The sequence below is a fragment of the Puma concolor genome, chromosome A2, assembly GCF_028749965.1.
Source record: "Puma concolor isolate L17-30 chromosome A2, mPumCon1.1.hap2, whole genome shotgun sequence".
In the NCBI taxonomy this organism is placed as follows: Eukaryota; Metazoa; Chordata; class Mammalia; order Carnivora; family Felidae; genus Puma; species Puma concolor.
The window spans coordinates 50,634,267-50,653,543 of NC_141668.1; the positions used below are offsets into that span (position 1 = coordinate 50,634,267).

General features: G+C 40.0%; 1 protein-coding gene across 2 annotated transcripts in view; it reads left to right on the plus strand.

Moving 5' to 3' along the window:
• Window positions 1-2,533: 2,533 nt before the first annotated feature.
• Window positions 2,534-19,277, plus strand: part of HIBADH (3-hydroxyisobutyrate dehydrogenase) — a 112,592-nt gene continuing 95,848 nt past the window's right edge. Inside the window, exons 1-2 of one of the 2 annotated variants that reach the window (XM_086693759.1) lie at window positions 2,534-2,777; window positions 15,100-15,260. In XM_086693759.1, coding sequence (XP_086549885.1) covers window positions 2,687-2,777; window positions 15,100-15,260 — 252 coding nt within the window. In that variant the 5' untranslated portion in view covers window positions 2,534-2,686. Of the gene's footprint in view, window positions 2,778-15,099; window positions 15,261-18,333; window positions 18,480-19,277 lie in introns of those variants that run through there. The other variant, XM_086693747.1, reaches the window with a different exon arrangement.

Consider the following 19,277-nt stretch of genomic DNA (forward strand, 5'->3'; position numbering starts at 1 on the left):
AGAGGTTTTAGTTGTACTTTTTTGGAGGGATAGAGAAAAGTAGACTTACTCCATCTTCCCAGAAGCAGAAGCGAAGAGCCTGTAATGTATTGAAACACAACTTCAAACAAAACTACTTGGCAGAGATCTAGGGAGAAGTTGCAATGCGCTTCAAACAAAGATATCAGGAAGGCAATCAAATAAAGCCAGCCAGAGGCAGTAACAGCCTTTGCAAATACAGGAATATCTGCAAGCACCTCCAGATAGTAATTACGTAAAAATCATAATGTTTATCATAAACATCTATGAAAATCTGAGAGCCTTAATTTGTGAATCAGTATCGGGCTTCTGGGAGGAGATATTGAACTACGTGATGTAGGGATATGGAGAAACTGTGACTTATCTCCTGGTTCTGGTTAAGGAAAAAAGAGTCAAATATTTTTAATGCCTCATTCCGTTTTCAAAGCCATCACATTAGTGCTTTCTTTTTTTTAAAGAAAGCACAAATTAAAAAGACCTCGGGGCGCCTGGGTGGCGCCGTCGGTTGAGCGTCCGACTTCAGCCAGGTCATGATCTCGCGGTCCGTGAGTTCGAGCCCCGCGTGGGGCTCCGGGCTGATGGCTCGGAGCCTGGAGCCTGTTTCCGATTCTGTGTCTCCCTCTCTCTCTGCCCCTCCCCCGTTCATGCTCTGTCTCTGTCCCAAAAATAAATAAAACGTTGAGAAAAAAAAAATTAAAAAAAAAAAAAAAAAAAGACCTCATGCCCAGCTTTAGTTCTGCCTGCTCTTTTTTTCTGAGCCCCTTCCCCCTTTCTCCCTTTTGAGTCCTAGTAAAATGCTGTTCATAGGAGGCAACCCTGTGTAAAGAAATACTCATTTTCAAGACAAGATCCCTATAAACAACCTAGAGAAACAAAAACAGTAGCTCACAATAAAAATGACAAAAACAATCTGATTGGATATAAAATCTCAAGAGGACTGGGATATAAACTTTAGGAGCTGGAGATGAATTGATAGGTTGTCCTGTGTTGCAAATAGCTCTGCTATGTAGGCTGACATAGTTGAAAGGCAGAACACATTTCAGCAGTTAATTATAGAAATCCGTAGGGCTATGTTTATTGGTTGCAGGAGGTTTATCCCAGCTAAAACCTAAATAAACTGCAAAGAGGATCTGGTAGGACATGCTCCAGAAACCAATAAATAGATTTGGGTGAGAACCCAAATCTAGGAGACTGTCCCAGTAGCTGGAATGATTTTTTCCCCCTTGCTTCCTCCCTTCTTCCTTTTGGTTGGTGGAGGGTGGAGGGTGGAGGGTTGGGGTGGAGAGACAGCCGAAGACGGGAAATTGTTTTCTTACCCGTTACAAATCTGAACCTTGCCCTCTGTACCAGGTTCTGGAAATATTGCTAGCATGCCCAGAAACGTGACAGAATCTGTTTGGAAATTATTCGGTTCCTTTCCTTTCTGTAGGCACTTCCAACTCTTTGCTTTGGAGTGAAGCAAAAATGAAGGTCAAAGTCAAATCTGTGGATTCTGCTACTTAGATTAAAAGGTTGCGTGAGCACAATCTGGGCAAATGATTAAATAGAAAGAATTTAGAGGGGGTGGACACCCTGGGATTTCTATTCTCCTAGCCACTCCTCACTGTTTTTCTTCCTGTTCTACCTTTCCAGCAAAGGTTGCAACTCTTCCTTTGCATGTGTCACAACCCTTCGCTGGGGTCAGTGGAGATGGAAAGCCCTGCAATTATTGCCAAAGGGTCCCAAGATTCAAATATGTACACCAAACACCGGCAGAAGAGTGAAGAAATATCTCTCTTTGACCCAAACACATTTAGACAACTTTCTGGATTTTCATTTATCCTTAGATTTTGCTTATGAAATGCAGAATTTTCAAACATTAGAGAAATACATATCAGAGAGTACAAGTTGCCAGTAATTCTACCCTTCAAAGAGAACAAGGTTCCCAACTTGTTTTCCTACTCTTTTTCAAATTTATGGAGAAACTGTTGTGTTAAATAAAATCAAATTAATTTAAAAGTTACTACATTTATGGTAGATTTCTGTTGTTCCTCAACGAACAGATGCTCAAAATACAAATACTAACATCAGGAGATCCGCAAATTACTGAAGTTAAACATGGGTCCCTATACTTTAAGAAAAGCTAGGAATTTCTGCTCTTGCCTAAAAATTGCAGCAGCTGCGAACTAAAATTTCGTCTCCGTCTCAGTGGAAGCAACTCACGCCGTTACACCCTCCGAGGGGCGGTTCTGCGAGGTCAAGAGCTCGTTGGAGGCTGCAGTGAGCGGCAGTCACCGCCTCTCACACACCCGCTGCGTTTTGATAAACAAGGAGACTCGCGCCCGCTGTCTGTAGAGGAAGGAGGAGCTAGGGGGCGGGGCCAGGCCCTTGATGTGGGTGGGGCTCGAAAAGCCTTCCTATTGGTGGTTAGCGAAGAGAGGGGACCTGAGAATCTGATTGGCCTGGCCCCCTGTTCCTAAGCGGATTGACGACCCCTGGCTCGCCGGGCCGCGCCTCTCGGCGTCGCGCTCCTCCCCTCGCGGGTGGGTGCCGACCCCGAACTGCAGAGCGCGTGCGCGCGCGGCCCCACGCCGCGGCGGATCCCGCCCGCTCCGCCGCGCACACTCGCAATCAGTGGGCGAGCCGGGAGCCGCGGAGGTCACCGCGGGGAGGCGGGGGGCCGGGCAGCATGGCAGCCTCCTTACGGCTCCGTGGAGCCGCCTCCGGCCTCCGGTTTTGGAGCCGCCGGCAGCGTCCGGCAGTGGCCAGCCCTGCAGTGGGTAAGGACCTCGCGCCTTCTCCCCCAGTCCCTCCTCTGGCTGCCCGCTTCTCGCTCCCTGACGGCAGAAGAGGTGTTTTCACGGGAGGCGCTGCGGTTGGATCCGGGCTTAAAACCCCCAATTTTGGTTGGTCCCAAGGCCTGGCCTCTTCTGCGGCTACCTCTCGCACAGCTAGTGCTTCGTCCCCACTACCCCCGCCCGGGATCCGCATGAATGGCGTTCAGCGTCTTTTTTTCGAGACTTAAGGAGTGGGAAGAGGTGGGGGTAAGGGAGGAGAATTTGGCTCCGGGGCGTGCTTTTTGGAGTTAGGAATCCGAGGACAATTGGAGGGCCCAACCCCAAGGGCGACCGGCCATCTACCCCTGCGACTCCTGGGCTTACAGCTCCCGTTGACCTTTCAACTCCCCGCCCCCCCCCCCCCCAGGGTGCACCCCGGCAGGCGAACCTTTGGCATCGGGGCTTGATTTTTGTTTAACCACCTTAAGCGCGTAGGATGGTCTTACACAAGTGGTTGTGTATACAAACCAGGTGACAAGTCCAGTAAAGTTTTAAGTCACTTTTGATTAGCAAGGCGGGCCGCCCCTGCCGCCGTTTCTTTCACTTCTGTCAAACTACTAACCAAGACACTTTCAGCGTCCTCAAAATTTTGTCCTGAAGCTGTTCTGTTCCTTCCCCCTCATACCATTTTAAGTTATGACAGCTAATCATCGGCTTAGGAAGAGGCAGGTTTTAGATCCTCAGAGATCTAATCTTTGTCAGTTTTCTGGTGAAGAGCTGGAATGAATTAGGGCATCGCAGCAGGATTTGGAAAGTAGTTCTTGATTCTTCTTGATTCTTCCTCATTCTTGCATTTCTACTACACAGTTCTACTAATTGAAAAATTGGTTGATTTGTGGGGATACTGCCATTGTAATAAATAGTGGCAGTAATAGTTCTTTCAATTCATGCTTTCAGTAAGAGTTTGAGAGTTTTAACAATGCATTGTTGAGCAGTTTCATACCCAGGATTTTTTTTTTTTTTTTAAAGCCTTGGTATTAATTTTTTCTGATCACTTAAAACTGTAGCAGGCTGGGAACTTAGTTCTTAATAGCTCCCCTTCCTCCCGCTGGGTAAAACCTAAGAACAGTGAATTTCCTATCTGGCTTAAGACAGGCAGGCTCCATGTGATTCAAGAGAACAGATGTCTGATACAGAATCACGGTAACAAGATACAAACTCACAGAATCTGCTAAACTTGAGTGGAACCGCTGTTTGAGCTAACATGTATGTATTGAGCTACCAAAAAAAAATGCCTCCCACTTTGGAGATACTTAAAAAGTATATATATTAGTCACTTCTCCACAGTACTAAATGTAGCACCAGTTTTCACATGAATGTGCTATTCTTTCAGTTTTGATTAGCCAGGGAAGACATATGTGCTGTTTAGTGGTTTTACAAGGTGTTCTAATGATATTTTAATGAACCTTTGATGTACCCTTTAGAGTTATGAAAGTTCTTTCAAAAGGGCCGGAGGCCTAAAACTGTCACACTTGCCTCTAAACTCGATGGGTCTACTTCACAATGCTGGCTAGGCATATAATCTTGTTCTTTAGGTTCTTTGACCCAAAGGTGTATGAATATAGATTGATGATAAATTTTAAATATTTCCTTTTTTGGTGATTACTTAAAACTTCAACAATTGTTTTTACTCAGTGGAATTGTTTTAAATGTTTCTGTTAACTTTACTAAATTTACTTTTATGTTAATTTTTTTTTTGAAATTGAAGTCTTAAAAATTTTTTTTTAAAGTTTTACGTGCAAATTTAGAGTCTAGGGACATAAAGAAAAAGAACATGTTCAAATAGTAACATTACTTAGTATTCTGAATTATGTGGGATACTTGTTTCCATATTATGTTTAGGATGGTTATATCATGGATGATACCATTGGAAAGATCCATACAATTTATTTACTAAAAAAAAAGAAAAAAAAAAGACCTAAATGTTCCCGATTAATAGCATATCTTAATTTTAAAATGTTTAAAGCATCAAAAAGGAAAAATGAAAGAAATATTAAGCTGTACATATATTACTATTTTATCACCATTTATTAAAAAGTTTTGTTTTGGGGGGCACCTGGGTGGCTCAGTTAAGCGTCTGACTTGTGCTCAGGTCATGATCGCGCGGTTTGTTAGTTCGAGCCCCACGTTGGGCTCTGTGCTGACGGCTCAGAGCCTGGAGCCTGCTTCGGATTCTGTGTCTCCCTCTCTCTGCCCCTCCCCTGCTCATGGTCTGTCTCTCTCTGTCTCTCAATAATAAATAAATGTTAAATTTAAAAAAACCCTCCCAATTATAGGTCCTTTGTATTTATTGTGACTCATCAGCATGTACATGGAAAAATAATTTGTATCAGGTCATCTTAAAATGACCACCTAACCAAAGGTGGAATGGGAAAATTAACCAGCATCATGTGCAGAAATGGGAATAAGTTTTTAAAATTACTGGCTCTTTTTTGTATGTATGAAATCTATTTTCGGTTTTCAATTTCAAAATATTCTCTATTTTCAAAGGAACACATACTATAAATGAAATATGTGGCGTTTTTCCCTTAAACCTCTAGGGTTGTACATGACACTCTGAAAAGCTCCGTGTTGTCCTTGGACCGAAAGTTGACCTTAGGCTGGTGAGATTACGTAGGGAGGATATGTATTTCTAAAATGTCTTGACTGAAATGATAAAGGTCTTTGTAGAGTAAGTCACCACCCTTAGTTTGGTAATAGTATTAAAGCAAATAAAATAGTTCAGACATAATATCATGTGATAGAGTAGGATACAAAGTCGTGTGTACCTTATAATCTCACAATACAATGAGGAATTGCACTTAAAAGACTGGAAGGGCTGTGCGAAATGCTAATAGTGGTTATTTTTGTGTAGTGAGGTAAGCTCTTCCCCTTACCATGATACTTTTCATATTTTCCAGTTTTCTTCAATTTTTGCATTTTGAAATTTAGAGTAGCCTGGTTTTTGGTAGTACTGAATATTACCAAGACATGGATAGCTTTGCCCCTGTCTCACTGGAGAAAAAGAACATAACTTATAAATTTATATCTGTGGATTTAGAAATTAATGTTGCAAAATTTTGTAGCTGGTTTCTTTATCATTCAACCAATGACACCTGTGTATCGTGTTGACTGATTTTCTGCCAGCCCGATTATAGCTTTGGTCTAATTCTGCTGTTTCTACACATTGATGTGTGTGGCTTATTTAAAGGAAGATATATTATTTAAGTTTGAAAGCTTTTAGGGTAATAATTCTATTATACTTATTTGAATTTCTACCTTTTTGGGAGCATATTCTTTTTAAAAAAAAAATGTTTATTTCTTTTGAGAGAGAGCGCACACACACATACACACACACACATGTGTGAGCGGGCATGGATCAGAAAGTGAGGGAGAGAGAGAATCCGAAACAGGCTCTGTGTTGTCAGCGCAGAGCCCGATACAGGGCTTGATCCCATGAACCGTGAGATCGTGACCTGAGTTGAAATTAAGAATCAGGTGCTTAACCAACTGAGCTATCCAAGCACCCCGGAAGCATATATAAATATTGTCTGAACACTCCTGATGCTTCATCTTAACTAAGAGCTTCTTTCTTTAGATAGAGAGCATCCCCTAAAATACTCCCTATCCGTTTTTCTAACACTCTGGCTCTCCTTACTTGCTAGGCAAAATGGGAATTTGGCCTAGGACTTGTACCCCAGTGCTGCTGCTTGACTACTGGATAGTGAAAGTAACAAATACTTATTGACTCTCATGTGCCAGTCACCATTTGACGCTTTACATGTATTATCTCAAGCAGTCCTTAAGTATCTTCAGGTAACCTGAACTAGTTACTCTTGTTGATAAAACTTAATGGTTAGAGAAGTTAAGTAACTTGTCGGTTCAAGGGCACACATCTAAGAAGTGACCTTGCCTAGATAGGAACCTAGGTCTTCTAAATTCAGAGTTCTTAAATAGGATCAGTAAATGCTCTCTTCTCTTTTGACATTAAATCATATAATTATACTCTCCTTTTCTGTCTTTGCTCCAAGCAAAGGTGAAATGAAGAGAACAACTGAGGCCATAGCTGGGCCTCAACTTGAACAACTTAAATCAACACTCTACTTCAGCTCATCCAAAATATCATTGCTAGAAATTCTATACTGTCAATATTTCAAAAGTTGAACTAGTCTTCTGGTTAATATCCCCCCCGCCCCACCATTCTGTTAACCAACATGCTGTATATCATCATCCTTACACTTGGTCCTGTGACCCGCTTTTCTTCCCCCAAATACATAGACACTTTTCTGCTCCCTCGTTTCGTTAAGTCCTCTCTAGGTTTGTCTCTATCCAGCTGAGACTTCAGACTTATTTATAATCAGGGATTTCAGCAATGCCTTTAACAGCATTCTGGGTATTATTTTTTCTCCACCTCCTGCTCTTATTCTGGGTAACTTCTGTTGTCTGTGGTCTGTGTTCTTCTTGGCTGCCACTTAAGTAGTGTTACTGATAGTCACAGAAATTTGCTGATTAGATACAATCCTTTTATTAATTTCTAGTTCATTCTCTCTTCCATATTCAGATTACTCACAGCATTTCCAAATATTTTATTCAGGGCTGTCAGTCTGTGGAACCAGTCAGATGTAGAGAGATGGCATCACAATGATTGGTTTAGTTATTTTTTTTTAAGCTTATTTATTTATTTTGAGAGAGAGAGAGAGAGAGAGAGAGAGAACCCAAAGCAGGCTCCATACCGTCAGTGCGAGCCTGATGCAGGGCTTGAACTCACACACCACAAGATCATGACCTGAGTTGAAGTTGGGATTCTTACCCGACTGAGCCACCTACATGTCCCATGATTGGCTTAGGTTATTTGGAACTTGACCCTGGGTCTGGGAGGAAGGGATATTAGAGAGTCAACCTGCAATGTTCAATGGTTGCTGTAACACATTATCTTTGCTGGATCTACTTTATCACAATCTTTATGTTGTAATTGCTTCAGAACTGACTTTTGTCCCCATATGCCCATTTGATGAAACCTCTCTCTAGTCATTCACTAGTATAACATTATTAAACACTCATTATATGCCAATTCATCTATTTTACTTTATTATAAAAGTAGTTACAAAAGTTATATGCACATGGTAAAAAGTCAAAAGATTGTAAAAAATAGTCTTCTCTCTAACTCTGACCCATCATTCTACCTCTCTAGATGTAACTACTGTCTCTTACATACTCTTACAGAAATTTAGTAAAAGTTAATGCATATGTATTCTTTTCTTTCCTTGTACATGGCATGTTATTATGTATAATGCTCTTTATCTTTTTTTGGCTAAATGACCTATCCTGGAGAATTTTTCATTATACTTTTAGATAACACATTCTTTTGAACATCTGTATAATCTGTCATTGTATCGATTTTCTGTGGATTATCAAGCGTCCTCTTAATGTATATTTAGTTTTTATGAATTAAGTGTCCTGTTAATGTGTTTTTAGTTTACAGTTTTTCTGCTGTTACAAATAATACTATGATAAAATACATTTTTGTGTTCAGAGTTTATATGTAGTATGAGTCAGCAAATTATGGCCTATAGCTGGGCCCCTGTTTTCGTAAATAAAATTGTATTGGAATACAAGCACAATCATTTGTTTATAGCTTGTCTCTGGCTGCTTTAAAACTAGAGTGGATGAGTTGAATAGCTGTGACATAGGCCTCTTGGCCCAGAAAGCTGAATTTTTACCTGACCCTTTAAGAAAAACTGTGCTGAGCCCTCAGTATAGCATAAATTCCTAGACATGGAATTACTGCCTCAGTGTACATGCATTTTGTTTTTTTTTTCTTTTTTAAAAATTTTTTTTAATGTTTATTTTAGAGAGAGAGAGAGAGAGAGACAGAGCGTGAGCAGGGGAGGGGCAGAGAGAGAGGGAGACACAATCCGAAGCAGGCTCCAGGCTCTGAGCTGTCAGCACAGAGCCCGACAGAGTACATGCATTTTAAATTTAAATTTCATAGTAAAATTCAGTTGTAGATCATTTTTCTCAAATTGCCATCCAGCAAGCTAACCTCATATGTAATTCTGCAGTGTGTGTGCATGTTTTCTTCAGTCCTTCCTTGCTAGTAGTCTTACAGAGAAAGAAATTTGTTCATCTGATAAGTGAAAAACAGTATTACATTGCTTTGTTTTATAGTATTCCAATTATGACAGAATTGAGTGTACTTTTAAAATTTTGTCATCTACATATTTTCTGTTGTTATTTTGTGATTTTTGTCTACTTTAAAAATGGATTATTCATAATTTTCTTCTAGATTTTAAAGAGCTGTTTGCATATAAACTAAAGTAATGCTATGTCTATTTTGTGTTGCAAGTGTTTTTCCTAGTTATTTCTATTTTGTCATGTTTGTGGTATTTTTTCCATATAGATATGCTAAGTTTTTTTCCCCTTTGTTTTATTATGAAAAGTTTCAAGCAAAAGTATTCAAAGAATAATACATGTATATCTATGTACTCTTTGCTTAGAGTCAACAGTTGCTACCATTTTGCCATATTTGCTTTATTTTTTTCCAAATATATTCGTGTCCTGCCTGCATCATTTAAAAGTAAAATGCAGATATCATGACACTTCAACCTAAATAACGCAGGGTGAATCTCCGTAGGATAAGGACGGTCTTCTCCATAACGAAACCATCACTGAAGATAATTAGCATTTCCATGACATGCTTTTATATCCAGTTCGTATTTAAAATTCCATAATTTTCTTAAGAAGAGTATCTTTTATAGCTTTTTCTTTTCTTTTTTTCCAAAGCATGATCCGTTCAAACTTCACCCATTGCATTTGGTTGATGTATCACTTTAATATCTTTTATTTGAGAATTGTCTTGTTTGTTCTGTAAACATGTTGATTTTTTAAAAACAGCTTTATTGCAGGGCACTTGGGTGGCTCGGTCAGTTAAGTGTCTGCCTCTTGATATTGGCACTGGTCATGATCTCATGGTCGTGGGATCAAGCTGTGGCAGGCTCTGTGCTGAGCGTGGAGTGTGCTTTGGATTCTCTCCTCCCTCTCTTTCTGCCCCTCTCCTTCTCATGCTTTCTCAGTCTCAAAATAAATAAAGATAAACTTAAAAAAACAGCTTTATTGTAATATAGTTGACTTATAATAAACTGTACATATTTAAAGTACACAATTTGATGAGTTTTGACATATGTATTTACCTGTGAAATCATCACCTCAATCAAGATAGTGAACATAGTCAACACTCTTCCAGATTTCCTCCTGTCCCTTTACATACACAAATACTTGTAGTTATGTATTTTCACTGGATAGATTCCTACCTTGACAGTTGTTTCAGTACTTTAAAGATGATGCTGTACTGTGTTCTCACTTGCTTTGTTTCTGACAAGAAATCTGCCTTATCTTTGTTCCTCTGTATATAATATCTTTTCCTCCGGCTGCTTTTGAACATTTAGATTATGATGTATCTTGGTATAGTCGTGTTTAAGTTTCTTCTGTTGGGGTTCATTGAACCTGTTGAATTTTGTGGTGAAGATTTATAGTTCTCATAAAATTTGGACATTTAAAAATTAAAAAAAAAAATTTAAATATTTATTTTTGAGAGAGAGGAATAGAGTGCGAGTCGGGGAGGGGCAGACAGAGAGGGAGACACAGAATCTGAAGCAGGCTCCAGGCTCTGAGCTGTCAGCACAGAGCCCGTTGTGGAGCTTGAAATCCTGAACCGTGAGATCATGACCTGAGCTGAAGTTGGACGCTTAATTGACTGAGCCACCCAGGCGCCCCAATAATTTTCATCTTACACATGGTCATTTTCATCTTGCAAAATTCAATTTTGGGTCTTTTTGTATCTTCCTATCTCTACTTTTAGAATATATGAACTACAGTTCTTACAACTTTTAATAGTCTTGTTCTCTAATTTTAATATCTTCATCAGTTCAGGGTTGGCTTCTTTTTGACTTCTAAATGTTGACATTCTTATATATACATATATATATGTATATATATGTATATACACACACACACACACACATACACACATATACACACACACACACACATATATATATATATATATATATATATATATATATATATATATATACACACATCCCAGGCAGGCTCCACACTGTGAGCTCAGAGCCTTGACATGGGGCTCGATCTCATGACCATGAGTTCATGACCTGAGCTGAAACCAAGAGTCACACGCTTAACCAGCTGAGCCATGCAGGCTCCCCTGTTCTTCAGTCTCTTTAACTCTACTCTCATTTGGCAATTTTATCAACTGCCATGATTTCAGTTCTCACCTTAAAGCAGATTGTTACCAAATATGTCTCTTTCTCATTCTATCTCTGAGATGATTATAATTAGTTATCATATTTCTAAGTCTGTGGGACATCTTTCAGCTCATTGACAGTTCACAGTTACTTTAATTAAAATGGAGATGGTCCTTTTTCGATTTCTCCACTTAGGTTATTGATAGCATTATTTTCTTGCTGTCACCTTTGATCTTTTCCTTATTTTAGTCCATAATCCAATCTACTGCTATGTCCTTTTACTTCTTGGAAACATCTTGAAATATTTCTCATTTCTGTCTTTTCTATGGCCACCATCTTTTATTGACTCTGACCTTATTTATGAACTGAATGTTTGCCCCCCCCCCCCCCTTATATGTTGAAATCCTAATCCCCCATGTGATGGTATTAGGAGTTGGGACCTTTGGGAAGTAATTCGGTTCTAAGGGTGGAGACCTAACGAATGGGATTAGTATCCTTAGAGACAATAGAGCTCATCCTCTCACTCTATGCTCTGTACCATTTGAGGATATAAGAAGATGGCCATATACAAGCCAGGAAGTGGGCTCTCTCCCGACACTGGATCTGTTGCCACCTTGATCTTGGATGTTCTGGCTTCCAGAACTGTGAGAAGTAAATGTTAGTTGTTTAAGCCATTCAGTCTATGGTATATTTGTTATAGCAGCTCAAATGGACAAAGACAGACCTATAGTAGTATTACTATTATATTTATGTTAGTCTTTGTATTAGTCCCAATAGTTTATTTTTGCTTTTGTTACCCTTGAGGAGACATGTCTAGAAAAATGTTGCTAAGGCCGACAGTGTCAAAGAGATTGCTGCCTGTGGCACTACTTCTTGCTTACAAAATATAGTCAGATTGTTTAGCATGCTTCCCAGCCTTCCACATTATGGTTGCATTGTTTGTTCCAATCTTAATTTTTGTTGTTTTGTTTCTTTGTGCATCCTCTAGGAAGAACGGAGGGCAGTGTCATACAGTGGTTAAAAGTGAAGAACCTAGAGTCAGATTTGACTGGATTTGAGTCTTGGCATTACAGTTTAGTAAGGTCTTGGGCATTTTATTTAAATTCACTAAGTGTCACGGCTTTCAACTGAAAGGCATAATGATAAGATATGATGACAGTGCTATTTATAAAGTGCTTAGTATCTGGAAAGGAATCAAATTGCCAAGAATATTAATGTTTACTGTTACTAATTTTTTTTCTTGGCTTTCCTATTTCCTTGCATATACTCATGTTCCTTTTTTATATGGAGTTCCCTTCCTTCCTACTCTCCTTTCCATTTGAAATCCTAAAATACTCAGGTCAACTGCTGTCTTCTTTAAGTGCCAACCAGATGAATTCTCCATTATGTCAGCACTGTTTTTTATACTTCATCCTTGACTTTCTTGTATTAGTGTTCATGTACGTAGTTTATTTCCTTTTGGATTTTAAGCTTGTTGAAAGCAAGGACTGTATGTCATTGTGTCTCCTGTGGCATCTGGCATGTTACATCGGAGAATTGCTTCATATTTGTTGAGTGTGTGAATGAATTGTGGTTCTGCCATACTTATTGTTTGACCTAGAGTGAGGTGCCTGTTAAATGGACTGTCTACAAATCACAGTCTTCCTAATTTCTAATGTTTTTAGTTAAATTACACCTTTCTAAGCTTAATACCATTGTGTGGCACAATAGTTATTAGCATTATTAGTTATCAGTGTTAGATTTCTCATACAAAGTATACTTCTCATCTATTTAATATCAAAATAAAATTTCAATTAGGTGTCATTTCTCTGTCATTGAACCCCTGGTGGACCAGAAAGTCAGACACAGGACTCGTATTATACCCACTGTGTTAAACTTAGCACTGCTAAGGTGATGCTGCACAAGAATAATGCCCATATTTAACAGAAATGTTAGAGTCAATCATCAAGTGTAGGAATTAAATAAGCTTCTAACCCAAGAAGACCTCTATTTCTTTTTCTTTTTTAAGATTTTATTTTTAAGTAATCTCTACAATGTGGGGCTTGAACTCACAAGATCCAGATCCAGAGTCACACTCTTCACCAGCTGACCCAGCTAGGTGCCCCGGAAGACCTCTACTTCTTAAGCTTTAGGGCTTCAAATAATTTGCTTTCAGTCAGGCTAATTGCATTTAGATTAAATTGAAGGAAGAGGGGCGCCTGGGTGGCTCAGTCGGTTAAGCGTCTGACATCAGCTCAGGTCATGATCTCACAGTCCGTGAGTTCAAGCCCCACGTGGGGCTCTGTGCTGACAGCTCGGAGCCTGGAGCCTGCTTTGGATTCTGTGTCTCCCTCTCTCTCTCTCTCTGCCCCTCCCCTGCTCATGCTCTGTCTCTCTGTATCTCAAAAATAAATAAAAACATTAAAAAAAATTTTTTAAAAAATTGAAGGAAGAGCAGGGATTCATCAGTTGAGAGGACCTGGAACTGAAAGGGTGACAGTGATTAGTTGGTATGCTACACGGTTTTATCATGGGAGTCTTTGGGAGACAGGAGAAATAAAGCTGGGAATGACCAGGGAAAGGGCGAGTGGAGTTGTTTCTTCTCTCAGTAGTCTGGGAGCTTTTCGAGGGCAAGGACTGTATGTGTCTCGCTTCTGTCTATCTTTGAACTCTATCATAGTATTTCATGCAGTAAATATTTGTTGAGTGGAGTCCTAAATCTAGAAATGAAGAAAGAGTGTCTAAGGTTATTTTCATGGCAATGCAAAGTCCCTTTGCTCTCTCTTTCAAAAGGCATTACTTTGAATTGTGTGCCCCAGTATGATTTCAAAAGGCCTTTTGTGAAAAAAAAAAAAAAAAAAATCAAATGAAACAAAACTTGCATGCAGCTCTCTAAAAACAATTTTTTTTTCCCTATAAATGGAAATGCCACTCCTCTGAAAGTGCGTGGAGTTGTTAACCCCAGTCACTGAAACTGTTACCCTTGCCATTTAAGGCCCATGGAAGCATCCCTGTCTTCTTTCCTGGAACCCAATTCATAAACTGGTGACTTAGTTGAAATACATTCTCCTGGGTTTAACGTTTTACTAAGATTCTTAAAATACCATTGGAGGGGGTGGTTTCCATCAATGTGGGTGTAGGAAGGTAAAAAACTTTTCCATTCTTGGACCTTGTCCAAGATAGATGTTTTATTGAATATCTTCAGTGTTTCATACACATTTAACGGAGATAATATAGATATGGGGAATCTAGAATACTTCATGTAATAGTTAAAGTACTTAACATTTTAGAAATGATAACCTTTTAAAATTTATTGTTAAAAATGATAAAGGGATGTTATAGAGGTAGAAAGCAGGAGAGAGTGCTTAAAACTATGTAGTTGTTTCCTGCAGAACTAAATAAGAAGTGTGTCCGTACATGGTTGATGTCTTTATTTTTTAAAGTTTACTTATTTATTTTGAGAGAGAGAGAGGAAGCAGGGGAGGGGCAGAGAGAGAAGGAGAGAGAGAGAGAATCCCAAGCAAGCTCCACATTATCAGTGCAGAGCCCCTTGTGGGGCTCAAACTCTCAAACCATGAGATCACGACCTGAACAGAGATCAAGAGTCAGATACTTAACTGACTGAGCCACCCAGGCGGCCCCCATGGTTGATGTCTTTAAATGTGATTAGATCATTAGTTTAAAACTAGCATTTAACAAAAAAATTCTTTTAAATAGAAAACATATAGGGGCGGTTGGCTCAGTCGGTTAAGCATCTGACTTTGGCTCAGGTCACGATCTCACAGTTCGTGAGTTCGAGCCCTGTGTCAGGCTCTGTGCTAACAGCTCAGAGCCTGGAGCCTGCTTTGGTTCTGTGTCTCTCCCTCTGCCCATCTCCAGCTCTCACTCTGCCCCCCTCTCTCTCTTTCAAAAATAAATAAACCTTAAAAAAATAAAAAAACATTAAAACAAAATAAAAACAACAATTGACTTTCTGATATTGAATGAATGTTTACAATAAAAAAATGTCACTGCCTCTATTGAAAGTAATTTATTGAAATCAGTGTGTTCTAGGTCAATGGCATCTAAGACTCCAGTTGGATTCATTGGACTGGGCAACATGGGGAATCCAATGGCAAAAAATCTCATGAAACATGGCTATCCACTCATTATTTATGATGTGTTCCCTGATGCATGCAAAGAGTTTCAAGATGCAGGTGAACAGGTAAGGCGTTTTCTTTATATTTGTTGTAGATTTTAATGTTTAAAAATAGGGGTGCCTGGATAGCTTGGTTGGGCGTCCACCTTCGGCTCAGGTTATGGTCTCATGGTTCGTGGGTTTGAGCCCCACGTCAGGCTCTGTGCTGACAGCTCAGAGCCTGGAGCCTGCTAGGGATTCTGTGTCTCCCGCTCTCTCTGCCCCTCCCCCACTTGCACTCTGTCTCAAAAATAAATAAACATTGGGGCGCCTGGGTGGCGCAGTCGGTTAAGCGTCCGACTTCAGCCAGGTCACGATCTCGCGGTCCGGGAGTTCGAGCCCCGCGTCAGGCTCTGGGCTGATGGCTCGGAGCCTGGAGCCTGTTTCCGATTCTGTGTCTCCCTCTCTCTCTGTCCCTCCCCCGTTCATGCTCTGTCTCTCTCTGTCCCAAAAATAAATAAACGTTGAAAAAAAAAAATTAAAAAAAAAAAAAATAAACATTAAAAAAATAAATAAAAATTAAAAATAAATGTATGTTTCAATAAGTGACAACTTAAGAGTATACCCAATGGAATTGTAAACCTATTTCACTGTTAATTTTATACGTATTATGTATTTGTTGTTTTATATATATATATATAGAGAGAGAGAGAGAGAGAGAGTTGTTGTTAACTTTGATCCAACATCCAGGTGTGCAATAAAGATTGAGGGGGATCTATTCTTGGGTAGGTGACTTGGAGCGTTTCCCAGGTTAGGTCAAAGGGGCTTGCTTTGGCTCTGTATTAGTTTTCTTTCAGTAGCATTATGGACTGTGCTGTGAAACCAGATAGTTTGGTGGAAATAGCTTCCTATGTTATTGAGGGCACAATTAGTCTTAGGACAAGAATAGGCTTAGGTGTTATCATCAATAGCCAAATTATGGAAAAAGCCCAAATGTCCATCAACTGATGAATGGATAAAGAAGATGTGGTGTATATACATATATGTACACAATGGAAATACGTGTCATTGATTTAAAAGAATGAGATCTAGGGGCGCCTGGGTGGCGCAGTCGGTTAGGCGTCCGACTTCAGCCAGGTCACGATCTTGCCGTCCGCGAGTTCGAGCCCCGCGTCAGGCTCTGGGCTGATGGCTCAGAGCCTGGAGCCTGTTTCCGATTCTGTGTCTCCCTCTCTCTCTGCCCCTCCCCCGTTCATGCTCTGTCTCTCTCTGTCGCAAAAATAAATAAATGTTGAAAAAAATTTAAAAAAAAAAATAATAAAATAAAAGAATGAGATCTTGTCATTTACAACAACGTGGATGGAACTGGATGGTATTATGCAAAGCTAAATGAGTCAGAAAAAGATAGATATCATATGATTTCACTTATATGTGGAATTTGAGAAACTTAACAGATGACCATACAGGAAGGGAAGGAAAAATGAGATGAAAACAGGGGGGGAGGCAAAACATGAGACACTCATAAATACAGAGAACAAACTGAGGGTTGATGGGGGTGGGGTTTGGGGGGGGGAGGGGGAATGGGGGGTGGGCATTGAGGAGGGCACTTGGGATGAACCCTGGTGTTGTATGCAAGTGACGAATCATGGGAATCTACTCCTGAAGCCAGGATAATACTGTATGTTAGCTAACCTGAGACTAAACTTAAAATAAAAAAATAACTTCGCAATAAAGAAAAAATAGGCTTAGGGATAGGAAACTTACTTTGAATTCCAGCTTAGATACTTCCCTGCTGTCTTAGTGGGGGCAAGTTAGTTCACCTCCGTTGATTTCCTCATCTGTAAAATGGGAATGTGGACAACCTATGTCATTAGAGTATGAGGCTTAAAGGAGAGAATATATGTGAATGTACTTCATAAATATTTTATGGCAGCACTTTATGAATAAATATGTTATTGGCCATAAACCAGGAGACAACCTAGAAACACTGTGTGCCCTAATGGATTACAGAGCTGAGTTAGGACAGACCTCTAGTGTTTTGTTTTTAGGCTATCGTTTCAAGAATATTTGGACTAGAATATATCCTGTTAGATGATAGCATCCACTGGTCAGGTCTTATTTGGATTTGTTAAAGTTTATCAATAACTCACGTGACGTCACGTTACTAATACGTATTAGTAACATGAATTTGGAGTTTTGTTTTTTGAGATATGAAGGAAACTCTTGTACAAGTTGTAGAGTGGTAACTAAGGGCTGAGTGTAATCCCAGAATTGGGAGAATACTAAAAATTTCCTGAGAGATACAGAAAACAGCGAGAGGAAAAATAAAATTAAACAGCTCACTTCTGGATGATAGACTTGATGGAAATGCTAAGAAATGTAATGCTTATGCACAGAGCAAGTTTAGGTTTCTAGAGATTTCTACCTTAGGGCAGCACATACAGGTCGAATACCTACTCTAGCCGTGCACGTAGTGCTGTGGAGAATGAAACAGGTTGAGTTGGATGTGGCAGGGTATTAGGTGCGTCTCAGGTGGCCAGACTAAATAATATGACAAGGGAGTTTCTTTAAAATTGTGTTTGGACTTTAATAAAGTACTGAAGCAGTTTTTGATGAGGAACGAATAATTAACTGTTAAGAGTCCTTTCATTTCACTCAGGAACTATAAAAATATTGTAGATAATCTTTGCTTACCTCCAAACAGAAATGGCATAGACTGAAATGAAAGTCACAGAGACAGGATCTCTCAGATCCCTAAATAGAAACGAGAAGATTCTAGGACAGAGACTAGTCATTGGATTTTCCTTTCCCCCCCCTCTTCCTTGAGATATATAAGTGGGTGTGAGGAAGGAAAGAAGATCGATTCTGGGCAGCTACTCCTCCCAGATTAGTGAAGAGTGAAGACTTGCCTCAGCCTCTTGTCTGTAGCTCCCATCCCTGCCCCCAGCACAGGGTGGGAAAAGTTCTGTGGATGGTTCACACTGAGGCAACAGCCCGAAAGAGAGAATGCTCTGTTCCCACATCTTCTCTCCCTCACATCTCAGGTTCCCCTAAGACCTTGGCTCTGTGAGGTCCTCTGAGTGTTGATGATAAGAGCAGTGGACGGTAGGAGAATGTGAAACTTCAGTGAATGAAAGGAGAAAGATAAAGGCTAAGAAAGCTTTGGGCCTGAGAGGAAAATACCATGCCATAATAAAATGAAGACGTTTGTTGATAAGTGATTTGTGCCGGCAGCCTAAACAACATTTTGAATGGTGGCAGTGTCCTTTGAACAAGTGTGATTTCCTAAGAGCACTACTTTGAAAGGTAATGTTAATATGAACGAATAAGTTCTGGTATATTGAAGTGTCCGTGTTATTATTTCATAGCTGTATTTAAATTTGTAAAATGTTGGGCAAAAGAAAAAATGAGTTTCATTCTGCTACTAAAAAAGCAAAGGCCAGATTTGGAACGGGATGGAAAGATGTAGGTGAAAATCTTGAAACTTCTTGCCGCCGTGCACAACAGTGTAACGGAAGGTTTAATGGTTCAGCAGTTCAGAGCCTATTTGTGTTGACGCTTCTGTTTTGAGAACACGTGTCCCCTGTCTTTCTCCCAATATTGCTGTATCAGGTGAAGCTGATAAAATGGCAGCCAAAGAAAACAAGTCTTCCCCGCCCCCCCCTCCCGTCCCACCCCCCACAAAGATTGCACAGACTGGCTAGTTGGTTTCTAATGTTGACTGTGCTTTCAGTGGGAAATTTGCAGGGAGAGAAAGTCCCAAAATAGAGATATCTGGATCAAAAAGCAACCAGCTGGTTCTAACGATCTTTGGACATTTCCTCGAAGAAGTGCTTTTTCTTTTTTAAAAAGCAAAAAGTGGGGATTTGGCTTTGGATGTAACCTAGAGTTGGGCGAGTGGTCCGAGGCACAGTCGAATTTTGGGCACAGGTGTAATCAGATTCCTTTCTGTCTGCCTCTTGTCTCTGCTTTGCTCAGCGGCTCACCCCTCTCCTCAAGGTGCAAGATGGACACCTGCTGTATCAGCTGAAGAAATGCTTTAGAATGTTCTGATCCTGCTTCAAGCCTTAGCTAGTGGTAGAAGGGTTATGAAGGAACCCTAGA